We start from the raw sequence: 17,570 nt of genomic DNA, 5'->3' as shown, positions 1-17,570 counted from the left end.
GCAGAGCTTGTCAAAGTATCCTGGACCAAAAAACAAAACAAAACAAAACAAAAAAACAAAAAAAAAACCATGAAAAGAAGTTACTGCAGAACACAAATCTTTCTATTTGTTTACTTTGGCATTTTTACCAACTGCATAGTTTTAGAAATTATTGCAATACTGAGATTTGAGCTTGGAACACCTCATATAATATTCCTGGAAATCAGAACACGAATGAGTTCAATCCGTTTTCCGGATTCTTTGTTTTTTAAAGAAAAAAAAACACATGGTACAAAGCTTTGTTTCATATTTCTTAGTATTTGAAGTTTAAGGACATAGCCAAATTTCCCAAGCTATATTAAGACCAAGGAAAGCGGCGTTAACAATACAGCTATAAAAGGTTTTGACTAAAAGAACAAAAATTTGTGTAAATAAGATTTTTCTAATAGGAAAAGAAAAAAAAAGCTTCCAGATTGCATCCCTAAATCAATGAACAGAAAAACTATTTACTTGCTGACAGATCAGTTCGTTAGATCTGAAAAACAAAAACAACCCCCCCACCCCGCAAAACAAAAAAAAAGCTGGTTGGCCGGTTGTTGTAGTGATGCGAATCTAGTCTGAGGGAAGCACAGCACTTCCAGTCGTCTAAATAAGACGTTCCCTCTAGGAAGGGCTCTAGGCTTAGCAGCAGTAGTAGTGCTGATCTGATTTCATCCGTGGAGCCATATGGGGACCTAGCTCTTAACACCTGAATTACATGTGCAAACACCGGGGTTCAGTCACAGCTGGCTGCCTGGGTTTGCTTAGATGATTTTCTTTTTAATGTTTACTTTTTTTTTTTCTTTTAAGCCAGGGTCTCATTCTGTCACCCAGGCTGGAGTGGGGTGTTGCGATCATAGCTCACTGCAGCCTAGCCCTCCTGGGCTCAATCAATCCTCCCACCTCAGCCTCCCGAGTAGCTGAGATTATAGGCTCAGGCCACTCTCCTTCCCACCCCATCCCATTTTATTTTTCTCAGGGACAGGGACGGGGTTTTGTCATGTTGCCCAGGCTGGTCTTGAACTCCTGAGCTCATGCAATTCTCCAGCCTGGGCCTCCCAGGCCCAGGGATCACAGGCGTGAGGTACTGTGCCCGGCCTGGTTAGATAATTGTTAAAGCGAAGTGTGGAACTGAAGAAAGAAACCCCCAGAAAATTCCACCTGCGTTTCTGAGCATTCGGGTTAATTCTCCACAGTCATTTACTGATTCTTGTAAATGCCAGGCATTATGCTGGGTCTTCAAGATGCGGAGATAAGACAGAACCCTGGCCCTCCAACAACTGACAGAGAGCGAGACAGAGACGGAGACAGGAGGCAACCACCTCCCGGTCATGTGGTGGGTCCCTCCTTTGCTGAAAAAAGTTTGCATACATTTCCCGTGCAATGGATGGACAGAGCCCAGCCCATGCAGTTAATACTTTAGCACTCATGAACCCCAGCATACGCAGCTCCTAGAGTTTGCCCTACTCTTTCCCACCTTCCTGTTTGTGTTCAGGCTGTTTCTCCTTCCCGGGAGCCCTCCCCGACTCCCCTTTCCCCCTACCCCCTTCTTCCTCTTTTATCCGTAGAAATCGGTTGACTTGGGTCTTTCCGGATCACCGGTACTGTCATTTCATGCAGGATCTACAGGATAAATGAGTTCAGTCCTGGTGTGCATCAGGAGGCTACGGATCTGGCGCCCCAACAGACGGGACACCCCCTAACCCGCTGTGCCCCATTTGCTAGCCCTTTACCCCGCCCCTCTTCTCCAGCCTCAAGCCTTTTCGTCTGCTCAGGGATCTTGGGGTGGTTGGATTCTATTGAACCCGGAATATTGTACATTCTATTGTACAATAGTGTATATTCTACTGTACAATTTATATCAGACAGTTCTCTGTTTTAAGAACCGGGATCAGACTTCATAGTGAAAAGGGGCCGAAGGGGCTTCTTCCTGTCCGGTAACTTCCTTCAAGTGTTCCAGCCTCGACCTTCCCTTTCCATTGTCAAGCTTGGGCCACTCCGCACCTCTTCCCTTAATCTTCACCTAGAGACCTAAGCTGGGGGTTGGGAAGGGTAGGGGCGGCGGGACTTGGAAGAGCCAGTTTGCAGCCAGCCGGTCGCCTCTCGGGTCCAAACCCGAGGCTGGCCCAGGGCGAGTACCCGGGTGGGGCCCCAGACCACAGGAGGGGCCGCCTCCAAAAGAAAAGAGAAAACACTCTTGTTTGGAAACAAAAGTGTGTGTGTGGGGTGTGTGTGTGTGTGTGTGTGTGTGTGTGTGTCTGTTTATTTAAAAACAAAACCACGTTAAAAGAGCTGCCCCTCCCCCACAGGTCCGACCACCCGCCGGGAGTTTGCCAGGAAGAGAGGCAATTCTGAATGGGAGTCGCCAACGCCCCACTGAGTGCCGCCTGTCTCGAAGCCGCTCGCCCAGACCCTGTAGGCTCCAGACAGCCAGCTCCGGGATCCCGCGCGCAGACGCTGCGGCGAAGGAGGGGACCCGGGTACCGCCAGAGCCCCGCAGCGCCAGCAGCGGCGCAGACTCCCCGGTCGCTGCCTCTCCCAGCCCGGCGGCCTGGGCCGTCAATCAAGCTGGCCCTGCCCCGCCCTCAGGCTGCAGCGGGCGGCCAATCAGAGCCAAGCTCCGCAGCGATGAGCTCAGCCGGCTCGTTTCCCATTGGACGGCTATATTAAGAAAGTGGCAGGACTCTTTAAATAGCGGGCGCTAGGGCCGCAGCCCTCATCTGCCACCGCAGTCTGGTTGGAGTTGTTTTCTTATATGCTTAGCGAGGCCAGGAGAGACCCGGGAGGGAGCTAGGCCGAGTCCACCACCCGAGTCCGCCGCCCGAGCCCGCGTTACGCACAAAGCCGCCGATTCCCGGCCTGGGGTGAGCAGAGCGACCACCGCCCGGGAGCAGCGCGGCGAGACGCACGGTGCGCCCTATGCCCCCGCGCCCCCACCGCCCCCGCCGCGGCAGCCCAAGTGCAGCGAAAGAACGCGCCACCGCGGGGCCCGGGTGCAGCTAGCGATCTTCTCGCCCCCCGCGCGCAGCCCGAGGTGAGCAGTGAGCGGCGAGCGGGAGGGCAGCGAGGCGTTCGCGGGCCCCCTCCTGCTGCCCGGGCCCGGCCCGCTCATGGCGGCCATCCGCAAGAAGCTGGTGGTGGTGGGCGACGGCGCGTGTGGCAAGACGTGCCTGCTGATCGTGTTCAGTAAGGACGAGTTCCCGGAGGTGTACGTGCCCACCGTCTTCGAGAACTATGTGGCCGACATCGAGGTGGACGGCAAGCAGGTGGAGCTGGCGCTGTGGGACACCGCGGGCCAGGAGGACTACGACCGCCTGCGGCCGCTCTCCTACCCGGACACCGACGTCATCCTCATGTGTTTCTCGGTGGACAGCCCGGACTCGCTGGAGAACATCCCCGAGAAGTGGGTCCCCGAGGTGAAGCACTTCTGTCCCAACGTGCCCATCATCCTGGTGGCCAACAAAAAAGACCTGCGCAGCGACGAGCATGTCCGCACAGAGCTGGCCCGCATGAAGCAGGAACCCGTGCGCACGGATGACGGCCGCGCCATGGCCGTGCGCATCCAAGCCTACGACTACCTCGAGTGCTCGGCCAAGACCAAGGAAGGCGTGCGCGAGGTCTTCGAGACGGCCACGCGCGCCGCGCTGCAGAAGCGCTACGGCTCCCAGAACGGCTGCATCAACTGCTGCAAGGTGCTATGAGGGCCGCGCCCGTCGCGCCTGCCCCTGCCGGCGCGGCTCCCCCTCCTGGACCAGTCCCCCACGAGCCCGGAGAAGGGGAGACCCGTGTCCCACAAGGACCCCACCGGCCTGCCTGGCATCTGTCTGCTGACGCCTCTGGCTCGCGCCAGGAGTTGGCGTGGGCACCCGGCGCCCCTTCCCAGTGTCTGTGTGCGTCCAGCTGTGTTGCACAGGCCTAGGCTCCCCACTGAGTGCCAAGGGTCCCCTGAGCATGCTTTTCTGAAGAGCCGGGCCTCAGAGTGTGTGGCTGTGTGTTCGACTCCCCTCGCCCCATTTTCACCCCACCCCCGTCTCTGATCCCCGGGGGCGAGATTGGCGCGGGAGTGTGGCCGCGCCCCATCAGATGTTCGCCCTTCACCAGCGGGAGCCTGATATCCCTTGTCTGTAACATAGACCCCGGGTACTGCGGGAGGGGAGGGCTGGGGAGGATGGGGGGATGTTATATAAATATAGATATAATTTTATTTTCGGAGCTAAGATGGTGTTATTTAATGGTGGTGGTGGGTGAGCGCTCTGGCCCAGGCTGGGCCAGACTCCCGTCCAAGCATGAACAGGACTTGGCCATCTTTCCGACCCCTGGGGAAGACATTTGCAACTGACTTGGGGAGGACACAGCTTCAGCACAGCCTCTCCTGCGGGCCAGCCCCCTGCGAACCCTCCACCAGCCACCGGAGAGAGGAGGGAGGGTGCGCTGTGGGGTTGTTTTTGCCATAAGCGAACTTTGTGCCTGTCCTACAAGTGAAAATTGTTCAGTCCAAGAAACTGATATTATTTGATTTATTTAAAGGCTAAAATTTGTTTAATTCTTTGCACAATTGTTTCATTGTTTGACACTTAATGCACTCGTCATTTGCATACGACAGTAGCATTCTGACCACACTTGTACGCTGTAACCTCATCTACTTCTGATGTTTTTTAAAAATGACTTCTAACAAGGAGAGGGAAAAGAAACCCACTAAATTTTGCTTTGTTTTCTTGAAGAAAGTGGCAACACTGTTTTGTAATTTTATTTGTGTAGGTCATGCACACAGTTTTGATAAAGGGCAGTAACAAGTATTGGGGCCTATTTTTTTTTTTCACAAGGCATTCTCTAAAGCTATGTGAAATTTTCTCTGCACCTCTGTACAGAGAATACACCTGCCCCTGTATATCCTTTCTTCCCCTCCCCTCCCTCCCAGTGGTACTTCTACTAAATTGTTGTCTTGTTTTTTATTTTTTAAATAAACTGACAAATGACAAAATGGTGAGCTTATGATGTTTACATAAAAGTTCTATAAGCTGTGTATACAGTTTTTTATGTAAAATATTAAAAGACTATGATGATGACATTTATAAAATGGCTCTTGTGGTTTAATAGTGTGTAAAAATATCCTTGTGAATTTGGGACAAGGGAGACATTCTCCTAGGCGAGATCCTTTCTTGCCAACTCCATTTCCCTTATGGCAAATGTAGTAAATGAGGATGAAGTCCCTTTGGGAGCATGTGGGGGTTGGGTGACCAAGGGAGACCAGGTTGTTCCTGTCACATTCCTAGAGGAAGATGAGTGGATACCCCGACACCCAGTGCAAAAACTTGACCTATTACGTACTCAGTTCAATTAAGTGAGACCAAAGATCTTGATTTCATTCATCTGTGTGTCTTAAAAACACTTGTGTCTAAGTCTATTATGGGACTTTGCTTATTCTTTGAGTCTTGGAAAGTTATCATTTGTGCATTTTAAATTTAGGAAACTTTTTTATTAATCGTTGGTGTGGGGTCAGGCTATCAGGAAGCCTGTTTACTGGGTTCCCTTCAGGCCATCAAGGGGTTTACACAATACCCCAGGAGGTTATAGGTTGTTATCTTTGGGGCTAGAGCTTCCAGAAGTGGGGGAGTTAAGATAAAGAGGTGATTTTTTAAAATTATCAAACTTTGATCCCAATATGTCCTTTATAAGTAACCTAGAATGATTTATTCTAAGTTCAGAGAAGGGCCACATTGTGGAAAGAACATTGGATGTTTTGGTGGTTCTTAAAGTTGGAGCTGCCACTTTTTGAGATTCAGTCATGATGAGCTCTAATTGTAAACACTTAGCTTTGCTGTAATGGTTCTTAGAACCAGACGGGCTGATTTATAGGTGGAGACCACATTAAAATTCTGCTGCAGGCATGATGGCTTAAAGCTGCCAGCTCTCGCATCTTCCAGGGAAGGTAGCTGAGAGTGTCAACTGCCTGAGAAGTGTGGTTTTCATTTTTTTTGAATTATCGTTTTCTGAGTTTCTAGCACTTAGTTGCCACCTTCTCCTTCCCCCTCCTCCTCATTCCCAGGACAAAGGTGGAGAAGGTCTCCTTTGAAGTTGTTTGCTTCAAAGCTTGAGGCTTCTGTTTCCTGGTCTTACCCCAGACTCCAAGAGCTTTTGTTGAGTGAATAAAACCTGGTTGGTGGTGACCTTTCACCCACTTAAATGCTGGCAGTAACTGGACCTCCTGCTCAGCTGGGTGGGTGCATTGACCAACAGAAGGGGATTGTCTGGGCTTCTCCAGGAGCAGAGGGGAGAGGGGTCTATCCAGGCTGCCTGCTTTGAGCAACTGCCTAACTCCTTCCTCAGTCCCTCGGCCCCACTCACCTCCAGCCTGCAGTCTCCTTTTTCATTTTAAAGACAAAACTTCCCATCGACAAACAGCATGTTTATTTGCAGGTTTTACAGCTAGCAAATCCTTTGGTACCAGGGAGCGCAGGACCCAGTGGGGGAAGAGTTCAGGCTTGGGCTGAATGCCCAGGACTCAGATTTGCAACCAGCCAAGAGCCTGGAGGCCCAGCTCCCTGAAAGGGCCTTTTCTGGGTTGCTCTGATCTGCCTGGTACCCATAACTGTCTGTGTTTTATATTATGGGCAGACAAACACTCAGATGACGCATAGCAGCCCGAGTTACGCTTGTTTGAAAATGCGTGGCATTTCATAATCCTGCCGGAACACACTCTTCTTGCTGCATTAGGATCCAACTGGAAAACATAAAGATGAATTGCTGTAGGCTGGAAAATCAATTAGGAAAAAGAGGTAAAACATCTGGTGTTACTCTTAGAATATGAAAATTCATTTTGCACATTTAAAATAAATGTGCTGAGTTGATTTAATTGCCTGTTGAACTGTTCCGTGGAAAATACTGGGAAGTTGCATTGATCCTGGGCATTTTGCAGTAAGGGGCATTGTCTTGAGTTCTCCTTTAATCTTAATCTTAAATCAATCTGGATTGTATTTCTAAGGTGTTTTTCACATGAGTTTCAGTAGACTTAGAACTTCAGTTTTCAAAGTCAAGTGTGTATTAGAATTACACGGAGGGCTGGTTAAAACACAGATGGCTGGGCCTAACCCCAGAGTTTCTGATCCAGTAGGTCTGGGCTAGGGCTTAAGAATTTGAATTTCTAGCAAGGTCCTAAGTGATGACAAGCTGCTGGTCGGGACCACACTTTGAGAACTACTGGCTTCGAATAAGGGAGAGTCCTTGTCAATGTACAGAGGAGGGAGGTGGTTTCCTATGAAAATAGATTAAATTCCACAGACTTATGGTGCTATGCCCTGCAGTCTTGACTTCCTTACACAACGGAGTACAGAGCTTCCAGAGAGCTTTCCTTCTAAGATAAGCCACACATAACTCCTATCTTCTCTTCCCTACATTCTTGTGCAAAAATGGGTTTAATGCCCTTCTAGAGATTCATTTCTTTCTTTCTTTTTTAAGAGACAGGGTCTTGCTCTGTCGCCCAGGCTGGAGTGCAGTGGTGCCATCATAGCTCACTGAAGCCTCAACCTCCTGGGCTCAAGCAATCCTCCCACCTCAGTCTCCCGAGTAGCTGGGACTACAGGTGTGCCCAGCTAATTTTTAAATTTTTTTTTTGTAGAGACAAAGTCTTGCTATGTTGCCCAGGATGGTCTCGAACTCCAGGGCTCAAGCAGTCCTGTCATCTCCTCCTCCGAAAGTGTTGGGATTACAGGTATGAGCCACCAGGCCCCAGCCTATTTCTGCCATTCCTGAATTCAGAATGCAACAGCACTCTAATTTAATCAGCATTGGCACCTACTTTGTGAACTCTGATGAGGTGGGAATATAAAAGCAATAAAACAGAGTCCTCCCCCTCCAGGAGCTCATTCACAGCCTGGTGGCCCCCTGGCAGTTGCAAGAAAGCATCTACCAAGACCACGATTATAGCATGATGTAATGGAGGCATTAGGCAAGGGCACGACAGGAGCCTAGGGCACAGGTACCTATTTTTGCCCGGGAAGATAGGGAAGGTGTCATGGAGGAGAAATCATTTAAGCTAAATCTTAAGCAGGAGTGGGTGATGTGTAGATGGAAAAAATCTTGGGGATGGGGTGGGGAGGGAGATAATTGGGCCATTAGCACATCGAGGACACATACAGCTTCTTTTTGTTACTGTAGGGCCTCGCCTCTGGGAATAAAGCTGTCTTGGGTGAGAACTACTTTCTACTTTTAGTCCCTCTAGCGTATATTTCTTCAGTCAAGAAAAGTGGTATTAACTAGCCAAGTAAAACACAGCCTCTCCTCTTCCCTCCCTGTTCACAACACAAGGAGCATCTATCTGGCAGGCCAGGAGAGGGGGTTGGTGATGAAGATTTCATTGTTTCCTCTGTGCCTTCCAGGGATGTGGTGCAGACACAGGACTAGCTTTGTGATCCCTGTGCTCCGGAGAAACCTCCACCCTGGCCTCAAGGAGGCTGTGAAACCAAAAGGGACCTTGGGTGCCAGCTTGCTGGGTCCTTCCTTACTTGGTCCATCTTCTGGCTGGAAGGAGTACCTGGGCTCTCAGAGTGCCCCCCAACTCTCAGCAGCTCCTTTTCTGGCCCAAAAGGTAAGAGTCTGGAGGACCCCCGTTCAGTTTCTTCCTATTTATTCTTTTATCGTTGACTATAAGATTGTGAGCCTAGCACAATGCTAAGAGCTTGAGATACAGCAGCTAAACAGACAGCCACCGTCCTTACCCTTTTGGAGTTTTTAGCCTAGTGGTGTGCCTAAACAAGTAATAATCATGACGATAATGAGAGGGTATTACACAGGGCATGACTACCAGAAGGTGGGCTCATTGGAAGCCATTTTAGAAGCAGCTGACCACAGTCTCTCTGGGGCGGGTACCATTATCCTCACTTCACTGATGAGGAAACTGAGCCACAGAGGGGTCGAGCAACTTGCTCACGGTCACAAAACTTACACAGGTTTGAACACAGGTAATCTGGCTCCAGGATAAAAATCCTACATGTATGGCGAGATTCCAGTTTGAGAAAGATCACCCTGATTGCAGTGTGGAGGATGGATTGGAGCAGGGAAACTGGAGGCAGGAAGATCAGTGAGGAAGACTTTGCCCTGGTTCCAGTAGAGATGAGAAGGCCTGAACCCAGGTGCAGATATGGGGAGGAGATGGCAGGTTGGAAAGACATTTAGGAGAAAGGTGTGGGAACCTGAGTGGAAGGCACCAGGGTGACGCCCAGTACTCTGATTTGGATGACTTTGAGGATGCTGATGCCATTATTTAAGATAATAAGCAAAAGATGAGTAGATTTGTGGGGAGGGTACCACAAGCATATACTGAGTTTGGTTTTATAGATACTGAGTGCAAGGTATCTCTGCAAATAGTCACTGTCCTTCTCAACCTCCTTCCCTCCTCCCGACCCCCACATCACAATATGTGTACTTTCTCTACAGAGTTAGACTACTGTGTACTGTTCAGCAGGCAGAAAGGCCACAATCTATGGATGAAAGAAGTCCCTCTGCAGGGAGAGGACTTTGTCAGAACAACCTTCCTAGGAGGAAGAAAATCTTAGGATGGGAACTGTGGTCTTAGAAAGCAGACCTTACACAGTGGCTCACACCTGTAATCCCAGCACTTCAGGAGGCTGAAGTGGGAGGACTGCTTGAGGCCAGGAGTCCAAGACTAGCCTGGGCAACATTGTGAGTTCTCATCTGTACCAAAATAAAAAATAAAAAAAGTATCTGGGCATGGCAGCCTGTGCCCGTAGTCTCAGCTACTAGGGAGGCTGAGGCAGGAGGATTGCTTGAGCCTAGGAGTTGGGAGTCTGTGGGGAGATATGAGAGCACCACTGTACTCCAGCCTGGGCAACAGAGTGAGACCCTGTCTCAAAAAAAGAAAAAAAAAACAAACCAGAAACAGCAGAGAAAGGGGGACTCCTTCCCCTCTCTGTCTGTTTTATTGAGAGAGAGTCTCACTCTGTCACTCAGGCTGGAGTACAGTGGTACGATTTTGGCTCACTGCAGCCTCAACCTCAACCTGGGCTTAAGCTATCCTCGGCTCCTGAGTAGCTGGGACTACAGGTACATGCCACCATACCCAGCTAGTTTTTTTAAAAAATGTTCTATAGAGACAAGTTCTCAGTATGTTGGCCAGGCTGGTCTCAAACTCCCGGGCTTAAGTGATCCTCCCACCTCAGTCTCCCAAAGTGCTGGGTTTACAGGCATGAGCCACTGCTCCCGGCCTCCCTCTCTGAGAACATGCTCTAGGTGTGTTGAAAGTATTTCTGTGTGGGGATAAGATGAGGAGAGGAGGTGACTTCTTTTCTGCATAGGTGACCGGGGTAGGCAGAGAGAGCCTATCAGGGCCGTCCAGGCCAGTGTATACTCTAGGAGAAAACATATCCAATATCCAGCTGTAAGTTCCACCTGGTGGATAATTAATTTTCTTCTCTAGGAACCTTCAAGAAAGTTCTGCTAAAAGCTGTAGCCTGGCTTTAGTGCTTCTGTGTATTATCCCTGCCTAGGCAGGTGGGAAGGGGAAATGGTTTCCTGAGGGTTTCCAGCATGGAGATTTCAGCTGGGATCAGAGCAGGTATACCCAGGATAAAGGCACTCTGGGATGAGTCTTGGCTGGGTTGTTCAACCATCCTCTTTGTAAGGAGATTCTTTTCCTCATTGCCAGCCAGAAGCCAGGATGCCGATGTGACACTGTCTGGCCCAGTTGGATGGATTGCTGGGTCAGCTGAGGAAAGAGGGCACAGGTGGTAACTGAAGGCTTGGAGAAGGGATGGGATGACCTGGGAAGTCAGGGGAGTTGGAAGGGACTGTGAGCTAGCTTAGAAGCTCCACAACAAGCATAGGGCCATGTCTGCTCATTCACTGCTGTGTCCCTAATGCCCTATACAGTGCTTGACACCTCCTAGGACCTCAAATAGTAGTTGAATGAATGAGTTAATTAAATAAATTACAGAAATTTAGGAAGCATCAACTTCTAAGAGACCTAAGGAAGTGACAAAAGTTTGAAACAGCTGCCATAAGCAATGAGAGGAAGATGAGCTAAAGAATGGCTGTGCTATGAGTACAGGGAAGTTAAGAAAGTTCTCCTTGGCTGGGTGTGGTGGCTCATACCTGTAATCCCAGCACTTTGGGAGGCTGAGGCGGGCAGATCACTTGAGGTCAAGAGTTGGAGACCAGCCTGGCCAACATGGTGAAACCCCATCTCTATTAAAAATACAAAAATTAGCTGGGCATGGTGGCTCACGCCTGTTATCTCAGCTATTCAGGAGGCTGAGGCACGAGAATCGCTTGAACCTGGAGACAGGAGGCAGAGGTTGCAGTGAGCCAATATTCTGCTGCTGCATTCCAGCCTGGGCAACAGAGCAAAACCAGAAAAAAAAAGAGAGAGAGAGAGGGAGGGAGGGAAGGAGAGAAAAAAGGAAGGAAGGAAGGAAGGAAAAAGAAAAGAAAAGAGAAAGAAAGTTCATTCTCCTTGAAGGCCAGGCTTTGGGCACTGGCAGCACCCATGGAAAAAAGGGCTTCTCTGTACCCCCATCTCCACAGTGTGCTTCAGCCCAACAAGGTCCCAGGGGAAGTACTTCTGGTAATCCTGAGAATCAGATAGCAGGAGTGCATTTCCAGGGCTGCAGGTCACCCTCCACAGGACCACCTGGGTGGCTGGTGTGCTCAGTGCTGGTCACCATGGGCTGACCAAGTGTCGGAGGAAGCTGGGAAGTTTTGGATCCTGGATTGAGAAACTGGCCTGTGTTTTTAACTCTAGGAGTCATGATCTGAATGTGAAATTCCAAGGGCTACAAAAACAGACCATGGGCTTTTATGACTCTGGGTGACCTCTATCCTCTGGCTGTCATTTGGGGATATTTTTCTTCTCCTTTCAATCCTGAAAAGGAAAGAAACAAATGTTACAAGAAGCAAGTTACTCATCACTTTGTTAAGGATTGATTCCATTTAATTCCAGAGCTTGTTTGACCCTTGGATAAACAATCGAAACCTTCTGGAGGTACCTAAAAGGAATGCGAGAATGCATTTGCCATTTAATGGTAGAAAAATGTTAAATGGGATTCTGACAGTATAAAAAATAGTATTTATATAAGTGCTTAAAAAATCACTTGTAAAATATACACTCTTCAATAATGGCCAAATATGGGAAACTCTGATGTTTGGTCACATAACCAGGCTGATTTTGCAAATGGGAAGATCCATCTATCCCCATTTACTTAGATTGAGCAATCTTCTGGCTACAAATTTCCTCCAAAGATGTCTAGAATCATAGGCCAAATGGAGATCCAGACTAAATGCATAAGATAACACCAACATAAGTTAGCCAGCTTGAGTTCTCTGAGGTGGGTTTAGCCGTGCCAAGGGAGAATTGTTCAAAGTTTTAACTTTATGGGTAATGGTAGAAGTTACGGATTATATAGTTGGTTACCTGCCAAATCTGAAAGAACAAATAAAGATGAAATGCAATGAATGTATAAACAACTCAAAGGGAAAAAGTGCTAACCAGGCTTAGAAAGCCAAGAGTTTCCTAGCAGGCTGATATGATCTAATCTCTTTCCATGACATACTGACCAACTGGTGAGTAATTTCACCAGTAAACTAAGAAGTCAGAATGTCAAGCACGACCGTGAAGGGGGTAACTGGAGGCAGAAGCAGCTGAGCCCCAGATTCACCCCGGGCCTGTGCAACCCTCTCATCCCCAGCTAGGTAATAGAAGAGAACAAAGTTCATGAAATTTGCTGGGGATCTCAGAAAAGAGGGTTAGGAGTGGAGCAAGAGGGGGATGTCTTCCTTTCTGTCATAACACATATCCCATTGTAATTTTAGTTTATTTCTTTTTCTTTTAGAGACTTGCTCTGTTGCCCAGGCTGGAGTGTAGTGGCGTGGTCATAGCTCACTACAGCCTTGAACTCCTGGGCTCAAGGGATCTTCCTGCCTCAGCCTCCTGAGTAGCTAGGACTATAGGTGGGTGCCACCACGCCTGGCTAATTTTTACATTTTCTGTGGAGATGGGGGTCTCGATATATTGGCCAGGCTGGAACCCATCGTATCATTTCATCTCCTGCTGCTGCAGGACAGGCAGTGTGGTTTAGCTGGAAAATCAAGGACCACAGACAGAAGCCCAGTCTCCGTCTGTCACTATCTGCGCATTCTTGGGCCAATTCCTCCTGCCCTCTACTGCCTCAGGTTCTTTATTTGTAAAGTGATTTTGAAGATTAAACAAGCTCAAACCAAATACTCGGCAGAGTGCCCAGCTTATTCTAAGTCCTCAATAAATCTTGATTCCTTCCCTTGAGTGGATTCATCAGAGTACCTTAAGCACAAAGCAGGAATGGAATAAATTTTGTTGACTGCGTGAATATGGAACAATAACAACTCTTGTTTATCGAGGATTTTTTCAGTTGTAAGCTCTCCAGGGCATCATATCATACACATTTTTGCAGCCTCAGCATCTAGATCAGGGCCTGTCACATGGTAGGTTCTTAGTAACTACTAAGTTATTGAATTGACTTTAAAGGGGCCTTGATAATAGGCTGGGTGTGGCAGTTCACACCTGTAATCCTAGGACTTTGGGAGGCCAACGCACGTGAATCACTTGAGCCCAGGAGTTCAAGACCAGCCTGGGCAACACGGTGAAACCCAGTGTCTACAAAAAATAGAAAAAAAAAAAAATTAGAGGGCTGGCAAGATGGCCGAATAGGAACAGCTCTGGTCTGCAGCTCCCAGTGAGATCAACACAGAAGGAGGGTGATTTCAGCATTTCCAACTGAGATACCCAGCTCCTCTCATTGGGACTGGTTAGACAATGGGTGCAGCCCACGGAGGGTGAGCAGAAGCAAGGTGGGGCATCACCTCATCCTGGAAGCACAAGGGGTCAGGGAACTCCCTCCCCTAGCCAAGGGAAGCTATGAGGGACTGTGCCATGAGGAATGGTGCATTCAGGCCCAGATACTATGCTTTTCCTACGGTCTTTACAACCCACAGACCAGGATATTCTCTTGGATGCCTATACCACCAGGGCCCTGGGTTTCAAGCACAAAACTGGGCGGCCATTTGGGCAGACACTGAGCTAGCTGCAGGAGTTTTTTTTCACATCTCAGTGACACCTGGAATGCCAGTGAGACAGAACCATTCACTGCCCTGGAAAGGGGGCTGACACCAGGGAGCCAAATGGTCTAGCTCAGTGGATCCCACCCCCACAGATCCCAGAAAGCTAAGATCCACTGGCTTGAAATTCTCACTGCCAGCATGGCAGTCTGAAGTTGACCTCGGATGCTCGAGTTTGGTGCAGGGAGGAGCGTCTGCCACCACTGAGGCTTGAGTAGTCAGTTTTCCCCTCACAGTGTAAACAAAGCCACCAGGAAGTTTGAACTGGGTGAAACCCACAACAGCTCGGCAAAGCCACTGTAGCCAGACTGCCTCTCTAGATTCCTCCTCTCTGGGCAGGGCATCTCTGAAAGAAAGGCAGCAGCCCCAGTCAGGGGCTTACAGATAAAACTCCTGTCTCCCTGGGACAGAGCACCTGGTGGAAGGGGCGGCTGTGGGCACAGCTTCAGCAGACTTAAACATTCTCGCCTGCCGACTCTGAAGAGAGGATCGGATCTCCCAACACAACGCTAGAGCTCTGCTAAGAGACAGACTGCCTCCTCAGGTGGGTCCCTGATCCCCGTGCCTCCTGACTGGGAGACACCTCCCAGCAAGGGTTGACAGACACCTCATACAGGAGAGCTCCGGCTGGCATCTGGTGGGTACCCCTCTGGGATGAAACTTCCAGAGGAAGGAACAGGCAGAAATCTTTGCTGTTCTGCAGCCTCTGCTGGTGACACCCAGGCAAACAGGGTCTGGAGTGGACCTCCAGAAAACTCCAGCAGACCTACAGCAGAGGGGCCTGACTGTTAGAAGGAAAACTAACAAACAGAAAGGAATAGCATCAACATCAACAAAAAGGACGTCCACACAGAAACCCCATCCGAAGGTCACCAACATCAATGACCAAAGGTAGATAAATCGAAGAAGATGAGGAAAAGCCAGCACAAAAAGGCTAAAAATTCCAAAAACCAGAACGCCTCTTCTCTTCCAAAGGGTCACAACTCCTCACCAGCAAGGGAACAAAATTGGATAGAGAATGAGTTTGATGAATTGACAGAAGTAGGCTTCAGAAGGTGGGTAATAACAAACTCCTCTGAGCTAAAGGATCATGTACTAACCCAATGCAAGGAAGCTAAGAACTTTGAAAAAAGATTAGAGGAATTGCTAACTAGAATAACCAGTTTAGAGAAGAATATAAATGACGTGGTGGAGCTGAAAAACACAGCAGGAGAACTTCGTGAAGCACACAAAAGTATCAATAGCTGAATCGATCAAGTGGAAGAAAGGATATCAGAGACTGAAGATGAACTTAATGAAATAAAGTGTGAAGACAAGATTACAGAAAAAAGAATGAAAAGGAATGAACAAAGCCTCCAAGAAATATGGGGCTATGTGGAAAGACCAAACCTACGTTTGATTGTTGTATCTGAAAGTGACAGGGAGAATGGAGCCAAGTTGGAAAACACTCTTTAGGATATTATCCAGGAGAATTCCCCCAACCTAGCAAGGCAGGCCAACATTCAAATTCAGGAAATACAGAGAACACCACAAAGGTACTCCTTGAGAAGAGCAACCCCAAGACACATAATTGTCAGATTCACCAAGGTTGAAATGGAGGAAAAAATGTTAAGGGCAGCCAGAAAGGAAGGCCAGGTTACCCACAAAGGGAAGCACATCAGACTAACAGCAGATCTCTCTGCATAAACCCTGCAAGCCAGAAGACAGTGGGGGTCAATATTCAACATTCATAAAGAAAAGAATTTTCAACACAGAATTACATATCCAGCAAAACTAAGCTTCATAAGCAAAGGAGAAATAAAATCATTTACAGACAAGCAAATGCTAAGAGATTTTGTCACCACCAGGCCTGCCTTACAAGAGCTCCTGAAGGACCCACTAAATATAGAAAGGAAAAACCGGTACCAGCCACTGCAAAGACATACCAAATTGTAAAGACCATTGACACTATGAAGAAATTGCATCAACTAATGGGCAAAATAACCAGCTAGCATCATAATGACAGGATCAAATTCACACATAACAATATTAACCTTAAGTGTAAATGGGCTAAATGCCCAAATTAAAAGACACAGACTGGCAAATTGGATAAAGAGTCAAGACCCATTGCTGTGCTATATGCAGGAGACCCATCTCACGTGCAAAGACACACATAGGCTCAAAATAAAGGGATAGAGGAACATTTACCAAGAAAATGGAAAGCAAAAAAAAAAAAAAAAGCAGGGGTTGCAATCCTAGTTTCTGATAAAACAGACTTTAAGCCAACAAAGATAAAAAAAGTAAAAGAAGGGCATTACATAATGGTAAAGGGATCAATGCAACAAGAGAGCTAACTATCCTAAATATATATGCATCCAATACAGAAGCACCCAGATTGATAAAGCAAGTTCTTAGAGACCTACAAAGAGACTCAGACTACCACACAATAATAGTGGGAGACTTTAACACCCCACTGTCAATATTAGACAGATTGACAAGACAGAAAATTAGCAAGGATATTCAAGACTTGAACTCAACTCTGGACCAAGTGGACCTAATAGACATCTACAGAATTCTCCACCCCAAATCAACAGAATATACATTCTTTTTAGCACCACATTGCACTTATTCTAAAATTGACCACATAATTGGAAGTAAAACACTCCTGAGCAAATGCAAAAGAAAAGAAATCATAACAAACAGTCTCTCAGACCATGGTGCAATCGAATTAGAACTCAGGATTAAGAAACTCACTCAAAACCACAGAACCACATGGAAACTGAACAACCTGCTGCTGAATGATTACTGGGTACATAAAGAAATGAAGGCAGAAATAAATAAGTTATTTGAAACCAATGAGAACAAAGACACAATGTACCAGAATCTCTGGGACACAGCTAAAGCAGTGTTTAGAGGGAAACTTATAACACTAAATTCCCACAGGAGAAATCAGGAAAGATCTAAAATCGACACCCTGACATCACAATTAAAAGAACTAGAGGAGCAAGAGGAAACAAATTAAAAAGCTATCAGAAGACAAGAAATAACTCAGATCAGAGCAGAGCTGAAGGAGACAGAGACACAAAAAACCCTTCAAAAAATCAATGAATCCAGGAGCTGGTTTTTTGAAAAGATTAGAAAATAGATAGACTGCTGGCCAGACTAATAAAGACAAAAAGAGAGAAGAATCAAATAAACACACACAAAAAAATGATAAAGGGGATATCACCACTGATCCCACAGAAATACAAACTACCACCAGAGAATACTATAAATACCTATATGCAAATAAACTAGAAAATCTAGAAGAAATGGATAAATTCCTGGACACATACATCCTCCCAAGACTAAATCAGGAAGAAGTTGAATCCCTGAATAGACCAATAACAAATTCTGAAATTGAGGCGGTAATTAATAGCCTATCCACCAAAAAAAGCCCAGGACCAGACAGATTCACAGCCAAATTCTAC

The 17,570-nt window shown here is 47.5% G+C and overlaps 1 protein-coding gene across 1 annotated transcript; it reads left to right on the top strand.

The window, feature by feature from the left end:
* The first annotated feature begins 877 nt into the window (after positions 1 to 877).
* Positions 878 to 5,095, top strand: RHOB (ras homolog family member B). The gene has a single exon (XM_024242115.3). The coding sequence runs from the start codon at positions 3,129 to 3,131 to the stop codon at positions 3,717 to 3,719; it is 591 nt and encodes a 196-aa protein (XP_024097883.1). The 5' UTR covers positions 878 to 3,128; the 3' UTR covers positions 3,720 to 5,095.
* Positions 5,096 to 17,570: the final 12,475 nt, after the last annotated feature.

This window comes from Pongo abelii, chromosome 12 (assembly GCF_028885655.2).
Source record: "Pongo abelii isolate AG06213 chromosome 12, NHGRI_mPonAbe1-v2.0_pri, whole genome shotgun sequence".
Classification (NCBI taxonomy): Eukaryota; Metazoa; Chordata; class Mammalia; order Primates; family Hominidae; genus Pongo; species Pongo abelii.
The sequence above is the reverse complement of the archived record's forward strand: the minus strand, read 5'-3'. Positions and strand labels throughout refer to the sequence as shown.

What these genes read in the sequence shown, in the direction of transcription:
- RHOB (XM_024242115.3), top strand. Translation starts at nt 3,129, where the DNA reads ATGGCGGCCATCCGCAAGAAGCTGGTGGTGGTGGGCGACGGCGCGTGT.